At 35.7% G+C, this 24777-nt stretch overlaps 1 protein-coding gene across 2 annotated transcripts in view; it reads right to left on the bottom strand.

The window, feature by feature from the left end:
* Positions 1-24777, bottom strand: part of EML5 (EMAP like 5) — a 175754-nt gene that overhangs the window by 32872 nt on the left and 118105 nt on the right. Inside the window, exons 22-31 of one of the 2 annotated variants that reach the window (XM_059059510.2) lie at positions 20655-20807; positions 19563-19694; positions 17885-17973; positions 16917-17093; positions 14730-14931; positions 13896-14022; positions 11104-11118; positions 7077-7155; positions 5834-5963; positions 2906-3004 (exon numbers count right to left, since the gene is read on the bottom strand). In XM_059059510.2, the coding sequence (XP_058915493.1) occupies positions 2906-3004; positions 5834-5963; positions 7077-7155; positions 11104-11118; positions 13896-14022; positions 14730-14931; positions 16917-17093; positions 17885-17973; positions 19563-19694; positions 20655-20807 (1203 nt within the window). Of the gene's footprint in view, positions 1-2905; positions 3005-5833; positions 5964-7076; positions 7156-11103; positions 11119-13895; positions 14023-14729; positions 14932-16916; positions 17094-17884; positions 17974-19562; positions 19695-20654; positions 20808-24777 lie in introns of those variants that run through there. The other variant, XR_010839438.1, reaches the window with a different exon arrangement.

Genomic DNA, 24777 nt, shown 5'->3' with positions numbered 1-24777 from the left:
CTTGAACCCATGTCCCCTGAATTGGCAGGTGGATTCTTAACCACTGCGCCACCAGGGAAGCTCACACATTCTCTTTTAAAATCGTATCAAAAAAACCAAAAAACTTAGGAATAAATCTGACCAAGGAGGTGGAAGACTTATATGCTGAGAACTATAACACCCTGATAAAGGAAACTGAAGATGATTTAAAGAATTGAAAGGTATACCATGCCCTTGGATTGGAAGAATTAATATCATTAAAATGGCCATACTACCCAAAGCAATCTACAGATTTAATGTGATCGCTATCAAATTACCCATAACATTTTTCACAGAACAAGAACAAATAATCCTAACATTTATGTGTGACCATAAAAGACCCAGAATTGACAAAGCAATTCTGAGGAAAAAGAACAAAGCAGGAGGCATAACCCTCCCAGACTTCAGACAATGCTACAAAGCTACAGTAATAAAAACAGCATGGTACTGGCACAAAAAACAGACATATGGATCAATGGAACAGAACAGAGAATGTAGAAATAAACCCACACACCTACAGTCAATTAATCTTAGACAAGGAAACAAGAATATACAATGGAGAAAAGACAGTTTCTTCAGCAAGTGGTGTTGGGAAAGCTGGGCAGCTGCATGTAAATCAATGAAGTTAGAGCACATCCTCACACCATACACAAAAATAAACTCAAAATAGCTTAAAAACTTAAATATAAGACATGACACTGTAAAATTCTTAGAAGAGAACACAGGCAAAACATTCTCTGACATAAATTGTACCAATGTTTTCTTAGGTCAGTTTCCCAAGGCAATAGAAATAAAAGCAAAAATAAACAAATGGGACCTATGCAAACTTATAAGCTTTTGCATAGCAAAGGAAACCATAAATAAAATGAAAAGACAACCTATGGACTGTGAGAAAATATTTGCAAATGATTCGACCAACAGGGTTTAACTTCCAAAATATACAAACAGCTCATACAACTGAATAACAAAAAAATGAACAACCCAATCAAAACTTGGGCAGAAGACCTAAACAGACATTTCTCTAAAGAAGACATACAGATGGCCAACAGGCACATGAAAAGATGCTCAACATCACTAATTAACAGAGAAATGCAAATCAAGACTACAATGAGGTATCACCTGATACTGGTCAGAATGGCTATCCTCAAAATGTCTACCAATAATAAATGCTGGAGAGGATGTGGAGAAAAGGGAACCCTTCTACACTACTGGTGGGAATGTAAATTGGTGCAGCCACTATGGAAAACAGTATGGAGGTTCCTCAAGAAACTAAAAATAGAGTTGCCATATGATGCAGCAATCCCACTCCTGGGCATATATTCAGAGAAAACTCTGGAAAAGATACATGCACCCCAATGTTCACAGTAGCACTATTTACAATAGCCAAGACATGCAAGCAACTTAAATGTCCATCAACAGATGAATGAATAAAGAAGATGTGGTATATATACACAACGGAATACTACTCAGCCATAAAAAAGAATGAAATAATGCCATTTGCAGCAATATGGATGGATCTAGAGATTATCACACTAAGTGAAGGAAGTCAGAAAGAGAAAGACAAATACCATATGATATCACATGTGGAATCTAAAATATGACACAAATGAACTTATTTATGAAATAGAAACAGACTCACAGACATAGAGAACAAACTTATGGTTACCAAAGGAGAAAGGGGATGGGGGAGGGATAAATTAGGAGTTTGGGATTAGCAGATACAAACTACTATATATAAAACAGATAAACAACAAGGTCCTACTGTATACCACAGGGAACTATATTCAATATCCTGTGATAAACCATAATGGAAAAGAACGTGAAAAAGAATACATACATTTATATATAACTGAATCACTTTGCTGTACACCAGAATCTAACACAACATTGTAAATCAACTATATGTCGATAAAAAAATAATATATTCAAAGATTAGAATATTTTGTATATAACAGGTGAAGTATTGGTCTACTTTCTTTTTAAAAGTAGAAAATTTTACAGAAAGGAAGATTACAAGGGTCTTTGTGGCATAACTGTAGAACTAATTGATCCAGAGAACAAGTTTCTAACTGATCAGTTTAGTAATTTATGAAAAATGGCGATATTAAAAGCATAAATTATCTTCTTCCAGAAGAAAAAGACATCTGGAAAGCTAGCTTAGCAATTGAGGCCCACTGAGATCCAATAAACCCAATGATTTTGATCATTTTTACAAATTATACCAGGGTTGTGAAGATGGAACGGACCGAGTCTATTATGTAGTAGTCATAGTGATCAATGACTGGTAGATATGTCCTAAAGAGACCTACTATCCTCTCAACATTTTGCTTGTGGAGTTACAGCCTTCGTTTAAGTTTTCTATAGAGTTGAAAGAAAACAGCAAGATAGGGGATTTCAAAAACAGTTGGCAAATTAGATCACTGCCAAAGAAAAGGGCAGAAGGGCTTTACTAACATGGAACAGACTCAGCTTCTCTCTTCTTTCTAGATTATGCCCTGCTGAGGCAGATGTGTTCCCCTTCTCAGTTCAGTTACTTCTCGGCTCCTCTTTTTTTACCATTCCCTCCTCAAATTCTTCCTTTCTGCTTTATATGCTATTGAATTAAAACTTTTTGCTCATCAGAAATGTCTGCTATAGGACTAAATCCAACTATTTCAACTACCACAGAATAGCTTCTTCTTAATTCTGAACCATCTGAGCCAACTCAGATAACCCAAGTGAGAGAAAGGTGCCTGGAAGCAAATAATATGGTAAAACTGAGTATCCGCTTTATGTATAAATGCATTTTGAACAATACACAAATATATATTAGTTTTTTTCTAAGATACTAAATTAATTTGAACAAGACAATTACTTAAAATTTTCTTTTTAGAATATAGAAACATACCTACTTGGCCAGTTGCCACTACGTTGATAAATTTGGGGTGCTGATTTATAGTGAGGCACAGAATATCATCATTATGTTCCTGATAAAAACTCTGAGTCCCTAGAAAAAAAAAGAATTTGATAATTAAATCTGAAAACTTTAAGGTGAAATAGTCAAATGCACTTACACAGACTAATAAACTGCTGTGTTTAACTTACTTGCTTATTTAACACACATACATGTGTATATTTTTTGTGGCCGTGCCGTGTGGCTTGCAGGATCTTAGCTCCCTGACCAGGGATTGAACCTGTGCCCCCTGCAGTGGAAGCGCCAAGTCTTAACCACTGGACTGCCAGGGAAGTCCCAACACATATTTTTTAAAAAATTAATTAATTTATTTATTTTTGGCTGCGTTGGGTCTTTGTTGCTGCACACAGGCTTTCTCCCGGGTTGTGGTGAGTTGGTGCCTCTCTTCGTCGTGGTGCGTGGGCTCCTCCTTGAGGTGGCTTCTCTTGTTGCAGAGCACAGGCTCTAGGTGCATGGGCTTCAGTAGTTGTGGCTCGCGGGCTCCAGAGTACAGGCTCAGCAGCTGTGGCACACAGGCCTAGTTGCTCCGCGGCATGTGAGATCCTCCCGGACCAGGGCTCGAACCCATGTCCCCTGCATTGGTAGGCGGATTCCCAACCACTGCGCCACCAGGGAAGTCCCCCAACACATATTTTTTGAGCACAACATATACACTTCATCTTAAGGATGGAAACATGACCAAGAAATCCTTAAAGTAACGGAACCCTGAAAGGCATAAACCATGTAATACGAGGTTGAAGACATCAAGTGCCACAAGAGAGTTAAAGACCAAAATGCTATGGGAATTTGTAGCAGATTCTTCTTACGAGCAGATGGTGCTTCTGGACTGACACGACAGATTCTGTAAATGTGAATGTGAGTGGGGAAGGACCTTCCAGGGAGAGGAATACTTGAAGCAAAGGTACTGGCTATGCATATAGATGGCTCATTTGGCTGAAGTGTAGGGTAACAAAAAAGAAAAATAAGAAATAGGTTGGGCAGGCAAATTGGGACTAGAATTACAGAGGATTTTGAAAACAAGCCTATTATTAAATTTCATATTTATTCTGTAGTCAGTGGGGAGGTACTGAAGAATCCTGATCAAAGAAGTAATGTGATTACTCTAGCAGTAGTGACAGTGAAGAGACCTTAGCAGACTATGACTGTGCAGGAGGCAGTAAAGGGAGGCTTGTGCAAGTAAAACAGAGAGGTGGGAAATGAGGTCAGGACGGTAGACTGGGTCCAGATGATAGAGTACCATCAATACTAGGTCTTCCGAAAAGCAAAACAAAACCAAAGAAAACATTTAAAAAATGTCATTTAACATATTTAACATTACTTTAAAACAACTTCCCAAAGTGAAATGGGCTTCATATTTCCCAGGGCTGGGAGTTCAGTTAAAGGAACAAACAAGTAATTATATGTGCTGTTGGCTAAATTAGTAGATCAGCTAATAGGTCAAGACTTCTTAGACTGTAAACATAGCAATGTATCTCCGTAAAGGTGAGAGGCCAAATAACCAGAACTGGAGCAGGTGCTTAGTCTTCCCTCTGCCATCTCTCTCTACATCCCACCATTAGAAAGATGATTAATTAAAAATCAGGAAATTAAAAATAAAGAAAATTACAAGTATAAATATGAAAGTGTATTTATACTTTCATCCCTATGTAATTTGTCTTTTGTTATCATCTCTATTCTTTTTGAAGGATAAGTGAAGCCTCAAAGAGGATTTTCTTTCTAAGAGGTATTTTTTTTAAAATGACCCACATTATTAAATGGAAAATTGCCATTGATTTGTGTAATACTGAAAAATCTTTTTCTTAGGGCAACTAAAACAGAAATATCATATTAATTATTAATACTGACCAGGGGTTGGGGGATTATGACTCACATAATCCACTCTACCTAATTAGAATGAATCTACCAAAGGAAAAAGCAAGACATGTTTGGACTATTCTGTATCTTTACTTCTAACTTTTAGACTTTTATGAAGTTTACAACTATATGTAATAAAATAGAATTCAAAATTAATACTATTACTAGTAGAATTATCACATCATTGGTCATGAAACGATGCTCAGAGAACTCTTTGCTTTTCAACAATCCAATCAGTTCAATAGAAATCAGGAAATATCTTCTCATTTCCTTGAATCTAACAAGGTATCATCAGTCAAGTCACCGGCAAGCAGCTTTCTTAGTTAACCTCCTCCGCTTTCCGAGGGCTAATTGTGAACACTGCCACTAAACCCCGCTCCCTAGCAATCACTCATCCAACGTGCTTTCAGTCACTAGCCGTCAAAGACAACCATCCAAACCATCCACTTTCACGTTTAGGTTATGGGGAAATAGAATAAAGTTTCAAACGGTTTTGCTATAAAACGTGCTTTCAACATACAGTAATCCTTTACTTCTCATCGAGATCTTTGAGCACTCTGCGTTATGAAATCCTTTTCTGCTGTGTTAAATGTCTTCAAGACTGTAAATTTGTTACTTAAAATATTACTAGAAAGTTCTACAGTATGAAATATTTATATTCTAGATTCACGGATTTTATTTATATTTTTAACAAAGAGTTTTAAGATGCTAAATTAAAAATTCTAAATTTTAAAAAGTGGGGGGCTTCCCTGGTGGTGCAGTGGTTGAGAGTCCACCTGCTGATGCAGGGGACACGGGTTCATGCCCTGGTCCAGGAAGATCCCACATGCCGCGGAACAGCTGGGCCCATGAGCCATAGCCGCTGAGCCTGCGCGTGCGGAGCCTGTGCTCTGCAACGGGAGAGGCCACAACAGTGAGAGGCTCGCGTACCGGAAAAAAAATTAAAAAATTAAAAAAATTAAACAAATTTAAATAAAAAGTGGGGAATGGAGAATCAGGGTTTCCTACCTGTAGCAATGTTGTGCAGAATTCCCACGGATGCAGTGTGATAAATTATATCATCACCATCATTTAAATAATGAACATTATTCCTACAGTCTCTGCCTCGATAGCCAAAAACAAGCTCCAACACAAGGTCCTATAACAATGATAAAACCATTATACAATTTCTCATGTCTAAATGTTCACCATTATTTTGTTATATAAAGTACTGGTGTCTTCAGTCAAAATGGAGGATGCATTTTTGATGTTTTATGAATTTCAAACACAAAATTAACCTAGATATACCTCTCTATGTAACCCATTTTGGGCAGCTGAAACACACATTCCATAGTTTTCTACATAAAGTCATAAAAATGAAAGGAGAACCACAAGTTCATCTGATTCCAAGAATTTTAGTTCTTAAGATTTCATGTGTTAAACATTGAGATACTTGTGTCCAAAAGAAGAACATTTCGATTTGTGTTAAACTGTTAGTCAAAATATTTGATCTGCATATGTAACTCAGGATAACATGTCCAAGTGATGTACCTTCAAGGATCCAGTCAGTATATCAACTTTGTGCACTAAGCAGGCTGTCTCTGATAACTCATGCTGAAGTTCCAGCAGATAATTCTGCTACTCAGTGTTCATTTTCACTGACCCTGTGAGGCTGAGTGGGGTAGGAAGTACAACAATCACCCTGCCACAGCTTTATGCCTTGTTTTTGACCTCACTTAGCACAGTTTGCTTGTTGCTGCTGATACTGAGATTATGAAATGCCTTCCTTTTTTGCTCAATTACTGTGCAAATGTTTCTTTGCTTGGAAGCAGAACCTTCATTAAACCCTACAGTGAATACATCACATGGAGTAAAAGTTCCTGATTTGGTGTAAGCATTAAACCTTTACCTTATAAATTCAAACTGCTAAGTATAAGACACTGCCGAAGTGCCTATGCTTCCATAAACTACAGATCATTCCATACATTTACATTTAGAAGTTCTTGGAGATACAGTTCAATTTAGGGTATTATTCATAGAAAACTAAAAGAAAGACTAATTAAAAAAAAGGAACAGAGGATATCAATCCAAGACTCAGATTTGACAGTTAAGCAATCAATTTTTACTACCAAACAAAAAAGAATATTCACCAGTACATTTATTTTCATAAAGGATAATGACGAGATTTAGATGTTTTCCAAAAAGGAAACAAACTAAGCCCTGTATACATTTTAAGGTACCAATTAACACCGGGGAATGGGATTTTCCTCACCTCTATGGGTCTCTTTTTCTTGCCGACATTGTTGGTCTGGAGTTTCACTGGCTGTGGCAGGGCCCTGCTCACAGGAGGCCTGAAACAGGGAAATGGGAAAGAGGAAAGGAACCCATCACTGGGTGCCTTCACTGAGCTTCTCTCACCTGCCCTCCAGAGGCAGATGTCTCTGACACACCTTCACAAAAATGAACCCAATCTGTGTTTCTCACTAGACTCCACCCTCCTCCGTACCTTGATATCTTCTAAAGCAGAAAGGTGGAAAGGAAATATTAGAACTTCTATTCATTTTTCTTTTAATTTCTTTGGTGTATGTTTCATAAATGTAACTAATATAATAGCACAAGAACAGATTGATGATAAAAATATACAAATGGGGCTTCCCTGGTGGCGCAGTGGTTGAGAATCCGCCTGCCGATGCAGGGGACACGGGTTCGTGCCCCGGTCCGGGAAGATCCCACATGCCGCAGAGCGGCTGGGCCCGTGAGCCATGGCCGCTGAGCCTGCGCGTCCGGAGCCTGCGCTCCGCAACGGGAGAGGCCACAACAGGGAGAGGCCCGCGTACCACACACACACAAAAAATATACAAATGTTAGTTTTACACACTCAAAAACTTCTAGATGGGGTACATTATCAACAAAGCCTAGATTACTGCTCTAAAGTAGCTACCTCAGTATCTTGCACATGGCAGGTACTCAATATATTCTTCTTGAATTTTGAAAATATTTCTATAAACTTTCCATACTGTTGGCAACATAAGTCATGTGTGAGTTCAAATTTATACTCTTTACCTGCTCCTCTGTGCCTTTATCTTCTCTTCTTCTAAAGTCCCTAGTATGGTTATGGCATCACCTTCAGTTAGTCAAGCAAGACATTTTACAGTTACAAAGCACTGTAAACCATACAACACTCTGTAAAAGGTTATTACTATTGTCTCCAACTCCTTCTCTTCCCTTATTCTCACTATTAATTACATATTTTTTCAACTTTACCTACATAGTAGCTCTCAAATCTATCCCTCTCCTTCTCTGTTTCCATCACTAGTTCAGGATCTATTTATAATGAATGTGTCATTAGGTGTATAGAGTTCCCATTTTCTATTATTTAAACGTGGAGACTCCTCCCTAAAAAAAACCCCTTTGTTTAATTTTTTAAAAATCCACACATCATTTAGTTTAGTTTTAACTCAGAGAGCTGTTATTCAAATGTTTAATAACCTAAATACTGAATCTAAATCAATCACATATCAACTCCCTCTTTCAAATTTTAATATTAATTTTGTAACAACTAAATCAGAAAATGATGTAAACTAACTTTCCAGTGGAAAAAATTCCAACATTTCTGAATAAATTCATAAAATTAAAGGCATAACAATATATTTGCATTTTCAAAATGATTTTCAAGTTATACATCTATAAAAAGTAAATGAAGTGTTATATCTTGAACATGTAATATAAGAGAAATGTGTATTTTCATATATAATGTGAAGCAGTATGTAGAAGTATAGAAGCATGACTGGTGACATAAAAGTTAAATGCACTTGTAACACTCTATAAAGAACTTTTCAAATTATCACAAAATTTTTTGGTTTCAAACCTTTTTCATATACTTTTTTAAATATCTGTAAGTAATAAATATAATTGACTTTATAATATTTAACATTTAAAAATATTTCTGCTAAAATCATTTTAAAGAATGACAGCAGCTTTGGCTTTTCTTCCAAGTCAATTTTTTTTTGTGTGTGTGTGTGGTACGCGGGCCTCTCACTGCTGCGGTCCCTCCCGTTGCGGAGCACAGGCTCCGGACGCGCAGGCTCAGCAACCATGGCTCACAGGCCGATCTTCCCGGACCGGGGCACGAACCGGTCTCCCCTGCATCGGCAGGCGGACTCTTAACTACTGCGCCACCAGGGAAGCCCCCAAGTCAATTCTGTTGAACTTTATTCAACGTTATGGTCTGACAGCTTTAATAAATGTATAATTTTATCTATAAATCCTGTATAACAGTTAAGCATATTTTAATTTTTGTAAATATAATTTATATAAGGTATATTATTGCTTGAAATTCTACAACTTGGAAAATTATACAAGTTGAATGAATAAAGTTTTAGTAAAGCAGTTACTTATATAGCATGAATCCAATAATTAAGATGTAGTCATCTCAGGGATACTGATTTCAAAGGAGAAAAACTGTGAATAGAGGTAAAGAACACCAAGTAACATAGCTTATTAATGGTAAATATGAAAGATAACAAAGATACAAAATTGCGTCGCATACAGCATAGCAAAGAGAGAGGATTACCTGGAACCTCTTTCCAGCAGCAGATAAAAAAAGGGAAAAGATTACAACACAGATTTGCATTTAAAATAGTAGTACAATATTTCTTGTATTAAAATATGTCTACAAGTTCAATGCAGATAAACTATATTGTACATAGTAAAGGGCTATTGTTTTTATTTATTGCTATATATAAGAAAAGGCTTAGGCTTAGGGCTACTCAATTCATGGCAGGGAAATCAGAAGAAAGAAGATGAAAAAGAAAAGAATTCAACATGTTCTATGTTGTAAACATTAAAGTTTGCCATTCTTATTTTTCCACAGTGCAATCTGAATTTCAAACAAAATATTTAAGCTTACTTAATGTTTATCAACTTAAACGGCTGGTAGCACTGGCCCTGCTATTAAGGACTGTCTAAGGAACCTAACTAAGCTCCCCCTCCTCTGACCCAAGAGGGATTCCCAGTCAGCCAGTCTAACTAAGCAGGCAGAGTGAGTCTCAGGACCACGCTGAATTTGGGACTTTTCTAGCAAAGGAAGTAACTTAAAAGAAAAAAAATTCCCCTTAACAACATAATGACTGAACAGAACTGGAAGGGATCACAGAAGTTAATCTTAGCCATCCTCCCAGTGAAACCAGGAATCATCTTTACACGTCTAGAACATCCCTTCATAGCACTGATGACAAGTGTTCATTTACTAAACTCTGCATGAACACTGCTCGTCACAAGGAGGTCACTCCTATAGAAAAGTCATTCCATTCATACCTAAGACAGCAATTATATCTCCACTTTGTTTTCTTTTTTTGAAACTAGTGGTCCCCAAAGTGATGAATTATTCTTTGTGTAAAGTGGCCTCCTAACATTCCTTTACCCTCTGTTTCCTTCTAGATCACTGTAAACTGCCAATGTCCCTTTAAAATGCAGAGATCAGTCCTGACTAAGCTACTCAAGATCTGATGTTAGGTCTGAATGTTTTATTTCTTTTAAAATAGTATAAGATTATGAGGGCTTTTTTAGAAGTCACATCACAGTCTGGACTCATATCTTTGCACACATCACCTCCTGCTTAAAACAGATAATGAATTCCTGCTATCTGCCAAATTAATTAAGGAGTGCCTAATATTTGATGTTCTGTACAATCTGATCTCAAATCTACTTTTTCATCCTATCTGCCAGCATCTTCCTACTGGTACCTTTTTTTACTTCTAAAACAGACTAGGCTTTTCCATACTGTCCTGTTTCAGAAACTGAAGACATTTTTATCTCACTAAAGGTAGCTACAAAAGCACCCTAAAGAGTCCCTTCTTGCACATATCATTGTATTAAACATACAAAATCATTACTGCCGCTATGTGAATGTTTTGAAATTAATGAATATATTAAACAAGCATTAAATGAAGCTAACAGGTTTGTTATCAACTGGAAAAGTTTTCACTGATAAATATGTGTGACTGTTTTTATGAGCCTTTGAAATTTAAGGAAAAACTAAAACTATTAGAGTATAGGAGTTTATGAAAAGTCATTTGTAAAAACACTGATTATAATGAAGACCCTCATAACACCACCCACGTATTGTATCTGTAAATGCAACTCTTCTGTAGGATTTGTCCTATTTCACTTTCTGGTTCTTTCTCAACAATGTAGTTCAATGTTTTATAGGGAAAAAAAACCACAACAAACCTTAAAATACCACAAAGACCAAAACAGAATAATAAATTTTTGAGTATTTTCTTTAATAAAATACTTACCTTACTACTCCTTGCCTTCAAAAGGAGCAAGAGGAGAAAAGTAAGGAGATATACATGAAAACTGATGATGAATAAAATGTAGCAGTTTACTAAACAGAATAAAGATAATATATCCACAGAATTCTAATGAAATACAAAAAGGCCTAAATTTTATGTCACATTGTTTTGAATATTTTTATTCAAAAATACTGGAAATTTGATTGATAAGTAACTACTTAAAATACATACGATTAGCTATTAAAATATTTATAGAAAAAGAAAAACATAAAATTATTAATGTCATTTACGAAAAAGACTCCACGGAAGTGTCAACTAAATAAAGTTGTCAAGTTGTCATCAGAAATATTTTCCTTTTAAGTGGATATTTAACAAGCATTTGTTTTAATTGTTTAAAAAGCGCTTTATTTTGTGTATGACAATATACTTTATTTAAAACATGAAAACAATTATGTATACAGACCATTTTATCTCCTCACAAAAATTCAAAGCTGATGAAAAGAAACATCTCTTCATTTTCATCTCCTTTGATTCCTGCATTTTATGAAAATGAAGACTCCTAACTATGAATCACAATAATGACTTCTGTGTTGGCATTTTCAGAAGAATTTAGTAGAGGTGAATTGTAAAATAATTTGAGGACAAAATGAAAAATAAATAAAAAATAATTTTGAGAAAGTTAGCTATAAAAAAATACAAGCTAACAGCAAAGATTACAATTACGACAGTGTCAGCCATTCATTGTGAGCCGTAAAATGTTTCCATCTATCAGAACTCAGGTCTCTTCATCAATGAAGGAGGAAATTTAAGTGTTTTACCATGAGAGATGGCCTACAGATTAAAATTAGGTCACATTTTCTGACATACTAAATTTATCTGATAAGTGGTAATATTTTCTTCAAAAAATCAATATAATAAATGAAAAAGATTAAAGGGAATGTCTAGAGTTCCTTCTTCCCTATATTACATTTTTCATTACCTGTGAGGTTATCATTTCTTTTAGGTAATATTAAGTACTATGCTGCAAATATTCTAATTATGAACATCTATATTTGCATACTGATATGTACTCTTTTGATTAATAAATATATAGGTAGTGTTCATTACTGTGTGGATATTTAATTTCAGTACCAAAAAGAAAAATTATTAGAGAGTTCCCTGGTGGTCCAGTGGTTAGGACTTGCCGCTTTCAATGCCGTGGCCCTGGGTTCAATCCCAAGCCGTGCGGCGCGGCCTGAAATGAAATGAAATGAAATTCAAAAAAAAGGAAGTGTGTCAGTATTAACCAGGTATCTCCTTAGGTTACCTTGTATTTTATTCCAAGGAAGGGGCGGGTGAAGACTTACTACTTAAATTCTTATATACATTATTTCATTTCATGAAATACTCCATAAATTGGGGATTATATATTATTTTACCTTTGTGGAAACTGAGGCTCAGAGAGAATGGTTTCTCAAGGTCACACAACTGGCAAATGATAAAAATGAATATTTTAACCCATTTATCTGATTCCAAAAACCATGTCGTTTGCGCTATATGACGTAGCCTTCTACCAAGTCATTTCAACCTTGCTCAGCTTTTAAAAAACATACCTCTAGTTTAATAACTTGCCTCTTTATAAGTGATGACTAAGTGGATAATCACTATCTACCCTCTTTCTCTAAGGTGTCCCCCCATTGCTACTATCTGAGGTATACCACCATCAGCAAATGGGGTACCTGGAAGAGGAGCTGTGGAGGCATCATTACCTCAACATTCTACCTAGAATTTCAGTTCAACAGCATCTCTAGTTCTCCCCTTCTCCATCAATAACATGTATCTCACCCTTTCAACTTCATTCTTTTCCCTGGATATTAAATCCATAGGTGCAAACTCAAATTCCTCTGCCAATGCTTTCTTTTAATATCATTTCCGTCTAGCTGAGCTCCAATGGTCTTTAGCACTACACTCACTAACTATACATTCACTTAATTTTCCACAAATTCTGTTCACTGTGAATGAATTCCCTTTCATATTTAGCTTTTCCCTCAAATACTAACTTTTTATAATAATGTTTTCCTCATCACAGCTTTCTACAGAAGAGGTCACTGCTGTTCCTACCTCCCACTGCTTCTTTGTTCTTCAATGTAGTTTCTGAATAATTTTTCCTTTATCATTTCTTAAAACCTCTTCATTTCTGAAATCCATACCATTCACTGATCCATATGCCTCTTTATTGCTTTCTATCTTCTCTAATGATTTTAAAAGCATCAGGCTCACAGTTTCTTTCTTTCCTCATAAAACTGCAGTGCACAAAGCCTTACTTTTGATTTGCTGATTCTATACAAAGACCAGTAATTCCCATTAGAGGCAAGCTATACTTCAACTTGCCTTTTTGGAAAAATTTTTTAAAATAATGACTTTCTATCCTTGATCAAAGGCACATGGATAAAAAGGCCTTTTAAAAATTTAATCATCTCTCTGCTCATGTGCTTCCTAAAACATAACAGGGATTGGATTCAATTTGTATTACTTCTTGAAACCCTATCACATATATTTATAAAAGTTAGCAAATAAGATTCCTTTAATCATATAGACTTTAGATGTAGCATCATTCCCTAAGCTACTTGCAAAAGACAGTGTCATTACCACAAAGTATTTAAGGACAAACACGCTTTCTAAGAGGTGCTGGGAACTGTAAAATGCAAGAGTACTACTGTTACTGAGTTTTTGCAAAAATTCATTCAGTTTAACAATCAATTCAAGTTTTAATACCAATATCTTTTTCTTCATCTAGTTTTAAACTTGATTGTTACCTCTCATCAACTGAGGGTTCTTTTTGTTGCAAATGAGGCTTGATTCCAAACACTGGGCGAATATTTGTTGATAAGGCTCTGATGGTATAACTGATTTCATTCTCCCTTGTGACATCACTGTCATAGCCTAACATCAAAATATAAGAATTATTCTCTATGTTATAACTGAGGAGCTCACTTATGATCTTAAAAATTGGATACAAGGATGTTCAACAATATGAAATAAGTTTAATACACTGTGTTATAATCAAATTATGCAATAACATACATCCAGTAAAAATGATGTAGAAGAATATTTAATGATAAAGTTCTCAAAGTATTGCTAAGTGATAATAGCAAGTTACAAAAAATAAACTCAATATGAGGTCATTTTTGTTAAAAAAAATATAATGTATATAAATACACATACCCCTATGGGTATAACCCAAATGTTAAACAGAGGTTACCTCCAAGTGGTCAAATTATGGATGCTGTATTTATTTTTTATTGCAAAACATACTTTCTAATTTTTCTGTAATGAGCTGGTATTACTGGTATATTAGGAAAAAAACAAAATTATTTTAAAGTATGAGGCTCAATGCTATAAATTTATTTTAACAGTACTAATTTAAAGTATGATTATCATTCATTGGTAAATGAAGAATATCTAAGTTATTAGTATATGACAGCCTGTTGTTTTTGATTCACAAAACCAATTCTGTTGTTAAATAGACCGAAAGGACTAAAACCACAATTATTCAAGCATTATTACTTATTTAACTTCCACAGTTTAAATCAGTTGTGCTAAATTTTTTCTATGTTTTTGTTAAACTAAAATATTTTAAAACAACATACCCCCATCTTCTTCAGAATCTATATCAGATTCTTCACTATCACAAGGCCTTTTTTCTCGATATCCCTCCATTTCATTTGTCCAAACCATTAAAGACATATCTGTACCTCCTAAGGTAACCAACATGCTGTCATCAAAAGTCCAGCGCACATTTGTGACATGTGTACTATGGGCCACATACCTCTTAAACTTTCCAAATTTTCCCTGAAGGTAAAAAAAAAAAAAAATTCAAAAAATTTTTCTGAGAAATTTTATTACTTGAAAACATTGTTATAATTTTGAATTTCTTTCTTAATCTATGATTGGAAATTAATCATTACAAAGGCACTTTGTTTAAAAAAAAGAGAGAAAATACTGAAACTCACTAAAATAAAAAATAACAATTCCCAAACCAGACGAGGACAGGATAAAACTAGTAGTTTTGCACATTGCTAGTACTATGGGCATAACTTTTTTGGAAATCAACTTGGCATTCTACATTGAAAGCATGAAAATGCTGACCTTTGTCTCACCAATCCCTCTTTAAGAGATCTATGCTAAGACATTTTCTGTGCAAAAAATAGTTGCCACAGTATTTACTTATAGCAGTGAAACATTTTAAAATACCTTAAATATTCAATAGAGCAATAGTTAATTACAGTAGATATCTTTGGAATAGTACATATCTGTTAAAACAATGGCTATGCAGACATATTGTTGGAAACAGACACAATAACTGGGAAAATCAGTATATAAATGCCTATGTACATACAGCACGGCCATATTAACAAAAAGTAATTAGCAAACATTTCGGTATATATCCATGTAGATATCTTTCATCGTAGTTCATTAGTGTTTTTGTTTATAAGCAGATGTTACACATAGGAATGTATTTTTCTTATAAGTATAAAGAAAAATCCAAGTTATAGATACTTGCAACTTTTGAATCTAAACACTAGCATTACCAAATTTCATAAGTACATTTCAGATCAACATATCATAAGCAGGCTTTAGATGGACATCTTTTCAAGGGTGTTAAAATAAGAAATGTCTTAAATATACAAAACACAGTAATAGCTAAATCAGTGAATTCTTTGGAAATGAAGACACTTAATAAAAATTAGCTGAACTAGAAGGGGAATCTGTCATCAAAACACTATAAGAAGGGAGCTTCCCTAAGATTTTGTGGTTCTTGCTACAGTAAGGTGAAGAAGGAATCTGCAGACAAATATCCTAACATATTTTTAAGGTTCCTATACCATCTACAATATTGAGAATGAAGTTTTTGACTAATAAATGTTTTATTGGAACACATTCTTATACAGAAGGTGCTACTACTTAAGTGTATCTAAAACAAGGATTTGTGAAATATTTTCTTGGGTGCCTGAGTTCTCTACGGGAATTTTTAAATTTGTGTTTTCATTTTGATGCTGATCTAAAAATATTCATATGAGCAGTTAATTAAGACCACCATGCACTGAATATCATGATTTCAGTGCCATATTTCAAATTTATATTTATGTTCATGTTGGTGCTAGATTACAACATATAACTGAATTTGTGACAATTAAGAAATAAATGCATCTATACTTGATATATTTTATTTTTGTGCTAAGTGAAAGCCTAGTGTTTCCCAGTGGTTTGAATAAAGGAAAGCAATAAAAGAATTTAGTCATCACACAGCACACAGTAGCATGGGCATACACATTCCAAAGAATCTCTACTGTTTGGTTTTAGGAAAATAACATCACTAATCACATTAAACCAAAGTTATTTTGACTTTATAGGTAGTGTAATTTATAGTATTTTGTATTTAATTTGTTAGAACATTTTAAATGTTAAAGTTGTAAATATCAAAAGTTTATATTTACTGTTAATGGTATCTATTTAATCAAAAGAATACTAAAATTATTTAATATTAGGGCTAAAAGAATGTTTCTTCTAAAAGGTCTATGGATACTACTCAATACTGAGAAACTGTACAATATAATATATAACAAGGCATAGGATCATAAATTATAATACTACGTCTAGATAAAAGCTATAAATATGATGTCAAGACTAGGAAACCTAATTCTGAACCTTTCATATTACAACATTACATATTCCATGTGTAATATTCATATTACAAAAAGAAATGCTATGAAAGGTGATTACCTTAACCATTTTTATAATTATGATCATTAGGAGAATTAAAGAAAAACACATACTTTAGCAGGATATCTAAATAACTTCACAAATCCCAAATCATCCCCAGTAGCTAGGACTGTTTTGTCACTGGTGAGGCAAGAGGCAGTTACATCTGTGACTTCTCCAATTACTGGCCAAATTCCTTCACAACATAAACCAAGCACACTTGTCCATGATGCCCAACCAATTTTTTCTACCTAAAAAAGAAAAAAAAATGCTCTAAGGTTATAACATCTAACCCTAAAAAATTAACAACAAAAAATCTGAACATTTTTCTTTGTAATTATATATGTCACAAGTAAAATTAAAATTTTAATAAAAACAGTTAAACAAATTATTAGCTGTCTTGGTTTTGTAGCTTCCCAAGTCCACTAGTTCCTACAGAAAAATTTTAACATAACATTATTCAAGATGTATTTATTATATACCCACTGTGTGTTCTAGATGCAGAGCGTACAGTGATAATATATAAGACTTTTTCTTCTTTTAGAACAATCAAGAAATTTATTCTTACACTTCATGTCTAAACTTCTACTAATAGTTTATAAGCATATTTTCCAGTTAATCATTACTGGAAATTAAGAATTTTACTTACAGTCCCTCTCCTTATTAAGCTACTTTCATGTTATATTTGTTTAGCTTCTCTTCCTTGGCCATGTCAAAAAATTTTGCTAATATTGTCAGCCACAAAACCAAACACGTTTTTCTTTTTTTCCCCCCTTAAACAGGAATTTGCCAATAAGCATTTTAGACACACGGGTTCCAAAAGATTTGACAGACATGCAGTACTCCAATCTTAGATGGCATGTCTTTTACATGCTATTGCATGCTTCTCATCCTTTGAGGAAAGTAATTAGAGAAGAGCTAGACATACAAGCAAGCAATTTATTCCTTTTCTTAATATAGAATCTCTTCCTTTACCAGATAGGCATCAGCTTTCTAACCACTTTTAGTCATATCAACATTACAAGCACTACTATCTTCCTACCTCTCCACTGGGGATGGTTTGTTTTTTCCCTCTGGGAGCTTCAAAGAATAACTGTTCTTTAGCACCAGTGTTGACCTGTAAAAGCTTTCCTTAAAAAAAAATTTAAAAATATACACATATATAAAATATAAATACATATACAGTTAGTATGATGTTTCACTTTCATGGGAAAAAATTAAGCTTAAACATAAAAACCATTTTCCTCTGCAGTCAACCATATATATAATAACGTAATTAAATTCATAGAAGGCTTAATTTGTGTGTGTGTGTGTGTGTGTATGTGAACTATTTCTGTTGTTATACATCCCAATCAATATGGGTTATGTAACTGGTAGTGCCTTTGCATATTCCTACTCGTAAAAATCCTAGAAATAAAATTTGAAACTTTTTTTTTTTTTTTGGTACGCAGGCCTCTCACTGTTGTGGCCTCTCCCGCTGCGGAGCACAGGCTCCGGACGCGCAGGCTCAGCGGCCATGGCTCACGGGCCCAGCCACTCCGCGGCATGTGGGATCCTCCCGGACTGGGACACAAACCTGTGTCCCCTGCATCGGCAGGCGAACTCTCAACCACTGTGCCAACAGGGAAGCCCTGAAACCTTTTTATTAAAGAGTATTTTGTTAAACTACATTTCGAAAAACTTTAATTTAAAACACTAGATTTATATAGGTGACTATCTGAAACAAAAATTCCTCAAATGGAGCATTTAAAATATTTAGCATTTATCTAAATCATTAAACACTGCCATATGCCACGCATTCTGCTAAAAAACAGATACTCATTAAATTCTGTATGTTATACAGCTATGACAATTTTAGGGAATGTATTTTATTGAATACTGGGGAAATTACATTAAAACTGGGAGCTCCCTGGTGATCTACTGGTTAGGATTCCAGGCTTTCATTGCTGTGGCCTGGGTTCAATCCCTGGTTGGGGAATTGAGATCCCGCAAGCCATGGAGCAAGGCCAAAAAAAAAAGTGGGGGCAACAACTGTTATTAAAAAAAAAAAATCCTTGGGGCTTCCCTGGTGGCGCAGTGGTTGAGAATCTGCCTGCTAATGCAGGGCACACGGGTTCGAGCCCTACCTAGTCTGGGAGGATCCCACATGCCGCGGAGCAACTAGGTCCGTGAGCCACAACTACTGAGCCTACGCGTCTGGAGTCTGTGCTCCGCAACAGAGTGGCCGTGACAGTGAGAGGCCCGCGCACCGCGATGAAGAGTGGCCCCCGCTTGCCACAACTAGAGAAAGCCCTCACACAGAAACGAAGACCCAACACAGAAATAATTAATTAATTAATAAACTCCTACCCCCAGCATCTTCTTTAAAAAAAAAAAACCTCGTTAACATAACTATTTTCCAAAATTTCAGTTACTATTTATATCAAGCTTATCTGACAAAAACAGGACAAATGACTAAAAAAATTTGTATAATAATTACTTTACAAATTAAAGAATTTATCACTTACTGTACTAGCATCTGAATTACATTAGAAGTATTGAAAAGTCTAAACTCAGCATTCATCTTTAGGTGTGAAATAAAGTAGTGGAAATCATTTGGAGAATGACGTTTGTTTTTCACAATGCTTTTGAACTCATCTGTTGAATTACTTGTTTCTCTAAAATAGCTATATTAAGTCAAATGCAACTTTTATCAAATAGTAAGTTATTTAGAGTCTTACCTCTAACATCCCAATCAATATGGGTTATGTAACTGGTAGCGCCTTTGCATGTTCCTACTCGTTTACTACTCATTACGTTGTATATATCTATAAAGCTATCATGTGATGCTACAGCAAGATATTTCCCAGAACCTGTAATAGAAACATATTTGCTTGAAATTTTCTACCCTTAGAAATATTTTTTACACTCTACAATTAGAGTCAATTTTCTTAATTTTTTTTTTGGAGGAACTCTTAGGTGTTTCCTAAGTTATAACAAGACATATGAGTCAAATGACAAATGGTAACATTTTCATGTATATTATAATTAACACAATGAAATAAAATTTTAATGTAGTGAGGTAGTTCAGTGGAAAGAAAATATCAAAAATTATATACAAAGTAATTTTCATATTCTTTGCATATAACTGGAAAAAAATCTCTAAATTTAGAAAAAATATAAGTAAGCAAACATAAGTAAATTTTGCCTTACCATTAGTAATCCTGTATTATAGTAGGTTTTGTCATTGGTAATGAATATATGGAAATTGAAGAAGCAAAATTAATGTTATTTCAAAAGCATTAAGAATATAATGAGAGGGCTTCCCTGGTGGCGCAGTGGTTGAGAATCCGCCTGCCGATGCAGGGGACACGGGTTCGTGCCCTGGTCCGGGAAGATCCCACATGCTGCGGAGCGGCTGGGCCCGTGAGCCATGGCCGCTGAGCCTGCATGTCCGGAGCCTGTGCTCCGCAACGGGAGAGGCCACAACAGTGAGAGGCCCGCGTACCACCAAAAAAAAAAAAAAAAAAAAAAAAAAAAAAAAAAGAATATAATGAGAACAGTTATCCAATCCATCTTATATTATAAATGAGGAAAAGAAGCTCAAAGAAATGCCTTGGCCCAAGTCATACAGAAAATTTAGGGACAGAATTGGCACTAAGCCAGATATTTTGCCACTGATCTAATATAGGGCTTTTACCTCTCACTATACTGCCTCTTCTAGTAAAAAACTAAAATTCTGAGATAAAATAACAGTTAATAAAAATCACACATTGATACATTCATTGCCATACTCAAGTTAATAATCAAATATGATTTCAATGAAATCTTACCTGGTGAAAATCGAATATCTGAAATAATGTCTTTTCTGTGGTGAAAAGATACAAGATCCTCCAGAGTATCTGCATTTGCCATTAAGAAACTTCCATCATTGAGACCTACAGCTAAAGCTTTACCATCAGGAGAAAAACAGCAACATCTCCCACCTAAAAGAGAAAGAGAGCATGTATCAGGTAATTTTCTTTTATTAAAGAAAAAGTATATGCTTAAGGAAACTTTAATTTCAAAGAGGAGTCCTATATTTATTATAGCTTCTAATCAATATTAGAAAGAAATAAAGATGCAGATAATAAAGTTTTCTATTGAGATCAATGGTACGGCATTCCAAGCATTAGTTAATACAAACCATTTCCTTTTCTGAATGTAACAAAAGTGAGTACTTATATTTACCTTAAAATGAATTAAGCTGATGAAAAGAATGAGAGATTTTGACTAACATAAAAAGTCAATGATATATGTGGTAATGTTGTTGTTCGGGGAGTTTGCTACCTTAGTAGTTTCTATCCAACAAAACAGAAATTTAAGAAATAAGGTCATCTTTATAAAAATGCTTTCAAATTTTAAAAAAATCTGACAATAGGCAATTATCAGTTTAAGCTCGGAAGATCTATACGTTTCAAAACTATACATGAAGAAATAGTGATGTTAATATTATTAATTAAAAAAAATAAGGGTGAATGCTGTATTGGCAAACAAAAAATGGGCTTAACTTGATGGCAAGGGATGTAGCAGGCAAATTCAAAGCCCTAATGCTTTTGGAGTCTTGCATAAAGTTTGGAGTGGGAGGGATAGGGTACACCTGTTATAGAATGAAAAGTTATAGAATGAATTGAGAATAAGCAGTCATGTAATTATCAAGCATACAATAGAAATCTAGGATGTGATTTCTGATATTTAAGTCAAGAGATGATGGTGACCTGAAGCAGGGTAGCAGCAGCAGAGGTAGTGAGAAATGGTAGGATTTGTATATATTTTGAAGAAAGAGAGAGCAGGACCTTGACCAACTGGGAGTAAAGTAGGAAAAAGAGAAAAGTAGAGGCTATTTTTTCGTTTGATTGATGATGTCATTTGCTGAGATGGGAAAAACCAAGGGAGGTACAAGTGTTTGGTTTTGTACCCGTTATGAATGCCTGTGAGAAATTCAAATGAAGACATCAAGGAGCCAGTTTGATACATTAATACTTCTCTGGAGTTCAAGGGAAAAGATATATACAGGCTAGAGATATACATAAGGGAGGTAGTAGCACACAGATAGCAGTTATATCCATGAAACTGGAGAAGGCCTGATATTAATTTATTGCCTCTCAGCTCCAAATCCACCCTCCTTTTTCCTGCTATATGATTACTGGAGCGGGACCCTATAGACATTTTTCCATTGCCAGTTGACTGGGTTTTGGCCAGTAGAGGGTGCTGGAGGGTTCCCGCAAGGCCAAAGAAGAAGGAAGAGACTTTTCTTCTTTCTGTTGTGCTGTAACCAGTGGATCAATTAGGGAACAGGAACTGGGGGAATAGGGGGGTTTCTCTGCCATCATAGCAGATCTCCTAGGTCAGCCCTCCGGCAAGTTTCTTTTCCACTGGCAGGTTGTATGTTCCTGAGGCACTTACGTCCTCTCCATAGAGATCTGAATCTCAGCCTGGGGGAAGAGGGGAGGGTGTATCCTGTAAGTTCATTCCTTGATCACTGTGCACTAGCCCTATGGATGGTAGCTGCTTTCTGCATATGCTACTTCTATACCCCTTAGAATCCTCTTTCACACCTTTTAGTAGTTAAATCACCTTTCATTAGCTAATACTCCATATTAAATTTTCCCTGTTCAAATTACTGGGGTGGCTTGTCTCTGATTGATACAGAACTGGTACTGAAGTGGTTACAGGAGACAGACCATTAAAGACGAAATTTGCAGAGCTGGTTTAGTCATGCCTTTCTTTGGGCCTGAGCATAGTGCTGAGCCCGTGCCAGTGGGAAAAGGGAGGCTAGCAATCCAAGGTATGCTCTGGCGTAACAATTAACTAGGCGATCTCTTGTGGTTGATTGTGAAGTAGCCACTGAAGTTGAGTGCCCTGGGAGTCCAAGAGGCTGCCGCCCTTGACCATTACAACAATAATGGTGACCACAAGTTCTGTGTCTGTACAAAAGATTACACTGAAAACACAGAGCATTTACAGAAAGAAGTAACAAGCGCAGGTTCTTTAAACTCTCAGCACGAGTCATGGTCTGAGTAGAGAACTTCCATGACAAACCTAAAAGAATTTCTGACAGGGCTGATACTGCTGAAAATTTACAATGTCAATTGAATTCACACACTCACCAAGTTTTCTTGTGTGAAAGTTAGGCCGCTAATTGGGAAGAGAACCCTTAACTGTGGAGTGGGAGCATCTGGCTGGACTCAGACAAAACTGAGAATCTTGAACTTCTGAGTTACTTGGAGTTTCACTGGCCAATGCAAATAGCTTCCTCTCCAGTGTCTGAGAAGACTCACCTGAAACAGTTGCCTTGCAGAGAATGCGTAACCTTCTGAAGAACCATCACAATCATACCTTTGCTGTCACTAGACCCCTAACTCAGATCAAATCTCAGCATGCCCTAAGGCAGAGGTTGGCAAACTTCTTAAAGTATCAGAGAGTAAATATTTTCAGCTTTGCAGACTACTCAACTCTGCTACTGTAGTGCACCAGCAGACCTAGACAACACATGAAAGAATGAGCATGGCTGTGTTCTGATAAAACCTGATTTATAAAATCAGGAGGTGGGCTGGAGTTGATGTATGGGCTGACCTCTGATATACAGGAAGAAATCCAAAACCCTAGGGAGGTAAGAATGTTGGAGTAGATTTTTCACATGCAAACTGCATACTCTCCCATCAATTACATCCTTGAAAAAGTCTAGAAAATAGTCCCTTCATGAAAGCATTGAGAAATACATTAATTAAGGGCAGCACCTGCATCACTGAAAAGCTCTGTGACTGTCCTCCCATAAAGGTCAGGAATGGGAAATGTCACAATTAATATGGGCTCCCTGATTCAAAAGATAATCCTGGAGAAGCAGAGGTCAAGCAGCAGCACTTAACGAACAAAAACAAGTAGATTCTTTTCTCAAAAAGGGCAGCAGAGAATATGTTGGCCTGTGGAGATTTCTGCTGGTGGCTAATTAATCATGGTGTCTCCAGGAATGAAATAAGTAACTTACTAGATTAGTGTTTGATCTTTAAGTAGGAAAAACTCCAGACGTGGTGGCTAAAACACCTGACTTAAATCACCACAATGGAGAGTCAGAGTTTCTCAACCCGTTTTCAGACCTAAGCCAATTCATATGCTCAGAGCCCCCTGATTGAAGGAAGGCCAAGTTCCAATGAGGAAGAACCCTGTAGCACTGTCACAAGTGTATAACATAAATCTTTCTCCAAGGATCTGTGGCTGCTTAGTAGAATGACTGTGAACTGAAGAAAGGGAAAGATCCAAACTTTCACGAATTACTAGACATGGGCTCTGAACTGACACTAGTTCTTAAGAACACTAAAAGCTGCTGTTGTACAAGCAGTAAAAGTGGGGCCTTATGGTGATCATGTGATAGATGGAATCTAAGTCCAATTCTGAATCATAGTGGACTCAGGTGGTCTGTGGACCCCACCCAATTCCTGAATTTGAATAGATATACTTGGCAACTTGTAGAATGCTCTACGGCTGGCTCTGTGATCCATGGGGTAAGGGTGATTACAACAGGAAGAACTAAGTAAAAACCCCTGGAAATTCCTCCCTCTACTAAGACAACCAGAAACAAAACCATAAGCCTGAGAATTACAAAAATCAGTGACATTACCAAGGACGTGAAATATGCAGGGGTAAGAATACCTATCACATCATCTTTGCTTGTTTGGTCTGTGCTGAAATAAGATGGATTTTAGCTAATAACTCTGGATAATAAATTTAATCAGGTTATGATTCCAATTGAAGCTACTCTTCCAGATCTTTACTAGAACGAATTAACACAGTCCCTAGCATTTCGCTGCAGCTATTGCCCTGGTTAATGCTTTTATCTCCATACCAATTTGTAAAGACCACCAGAAGCAGTTTGCTTTTACCTGGCTTGTATCTGTGGACACCTTCAAATCCTTGCCT

Source organism: Kogia breviceps, chromosome 3 (genome assembly GCF_026419965.1).
Source record: "Kogia breviceps isolate mKogBre1 chromosome 3, mKogBre1 haplotype 1, whole genome shotgun sequence".
NCBI classification, from domain to species: domain Eukaryota; kingdom Metazoa; phylum Chordata; class Mammalia; order Artiodactyla; family Physeteridae; genus Kogia; species Kogia breviceps.
Note: the sequence above shows the minus strand (reverse complement) of the source record. Positions and strands in the feature narration are given on the sequence as shown.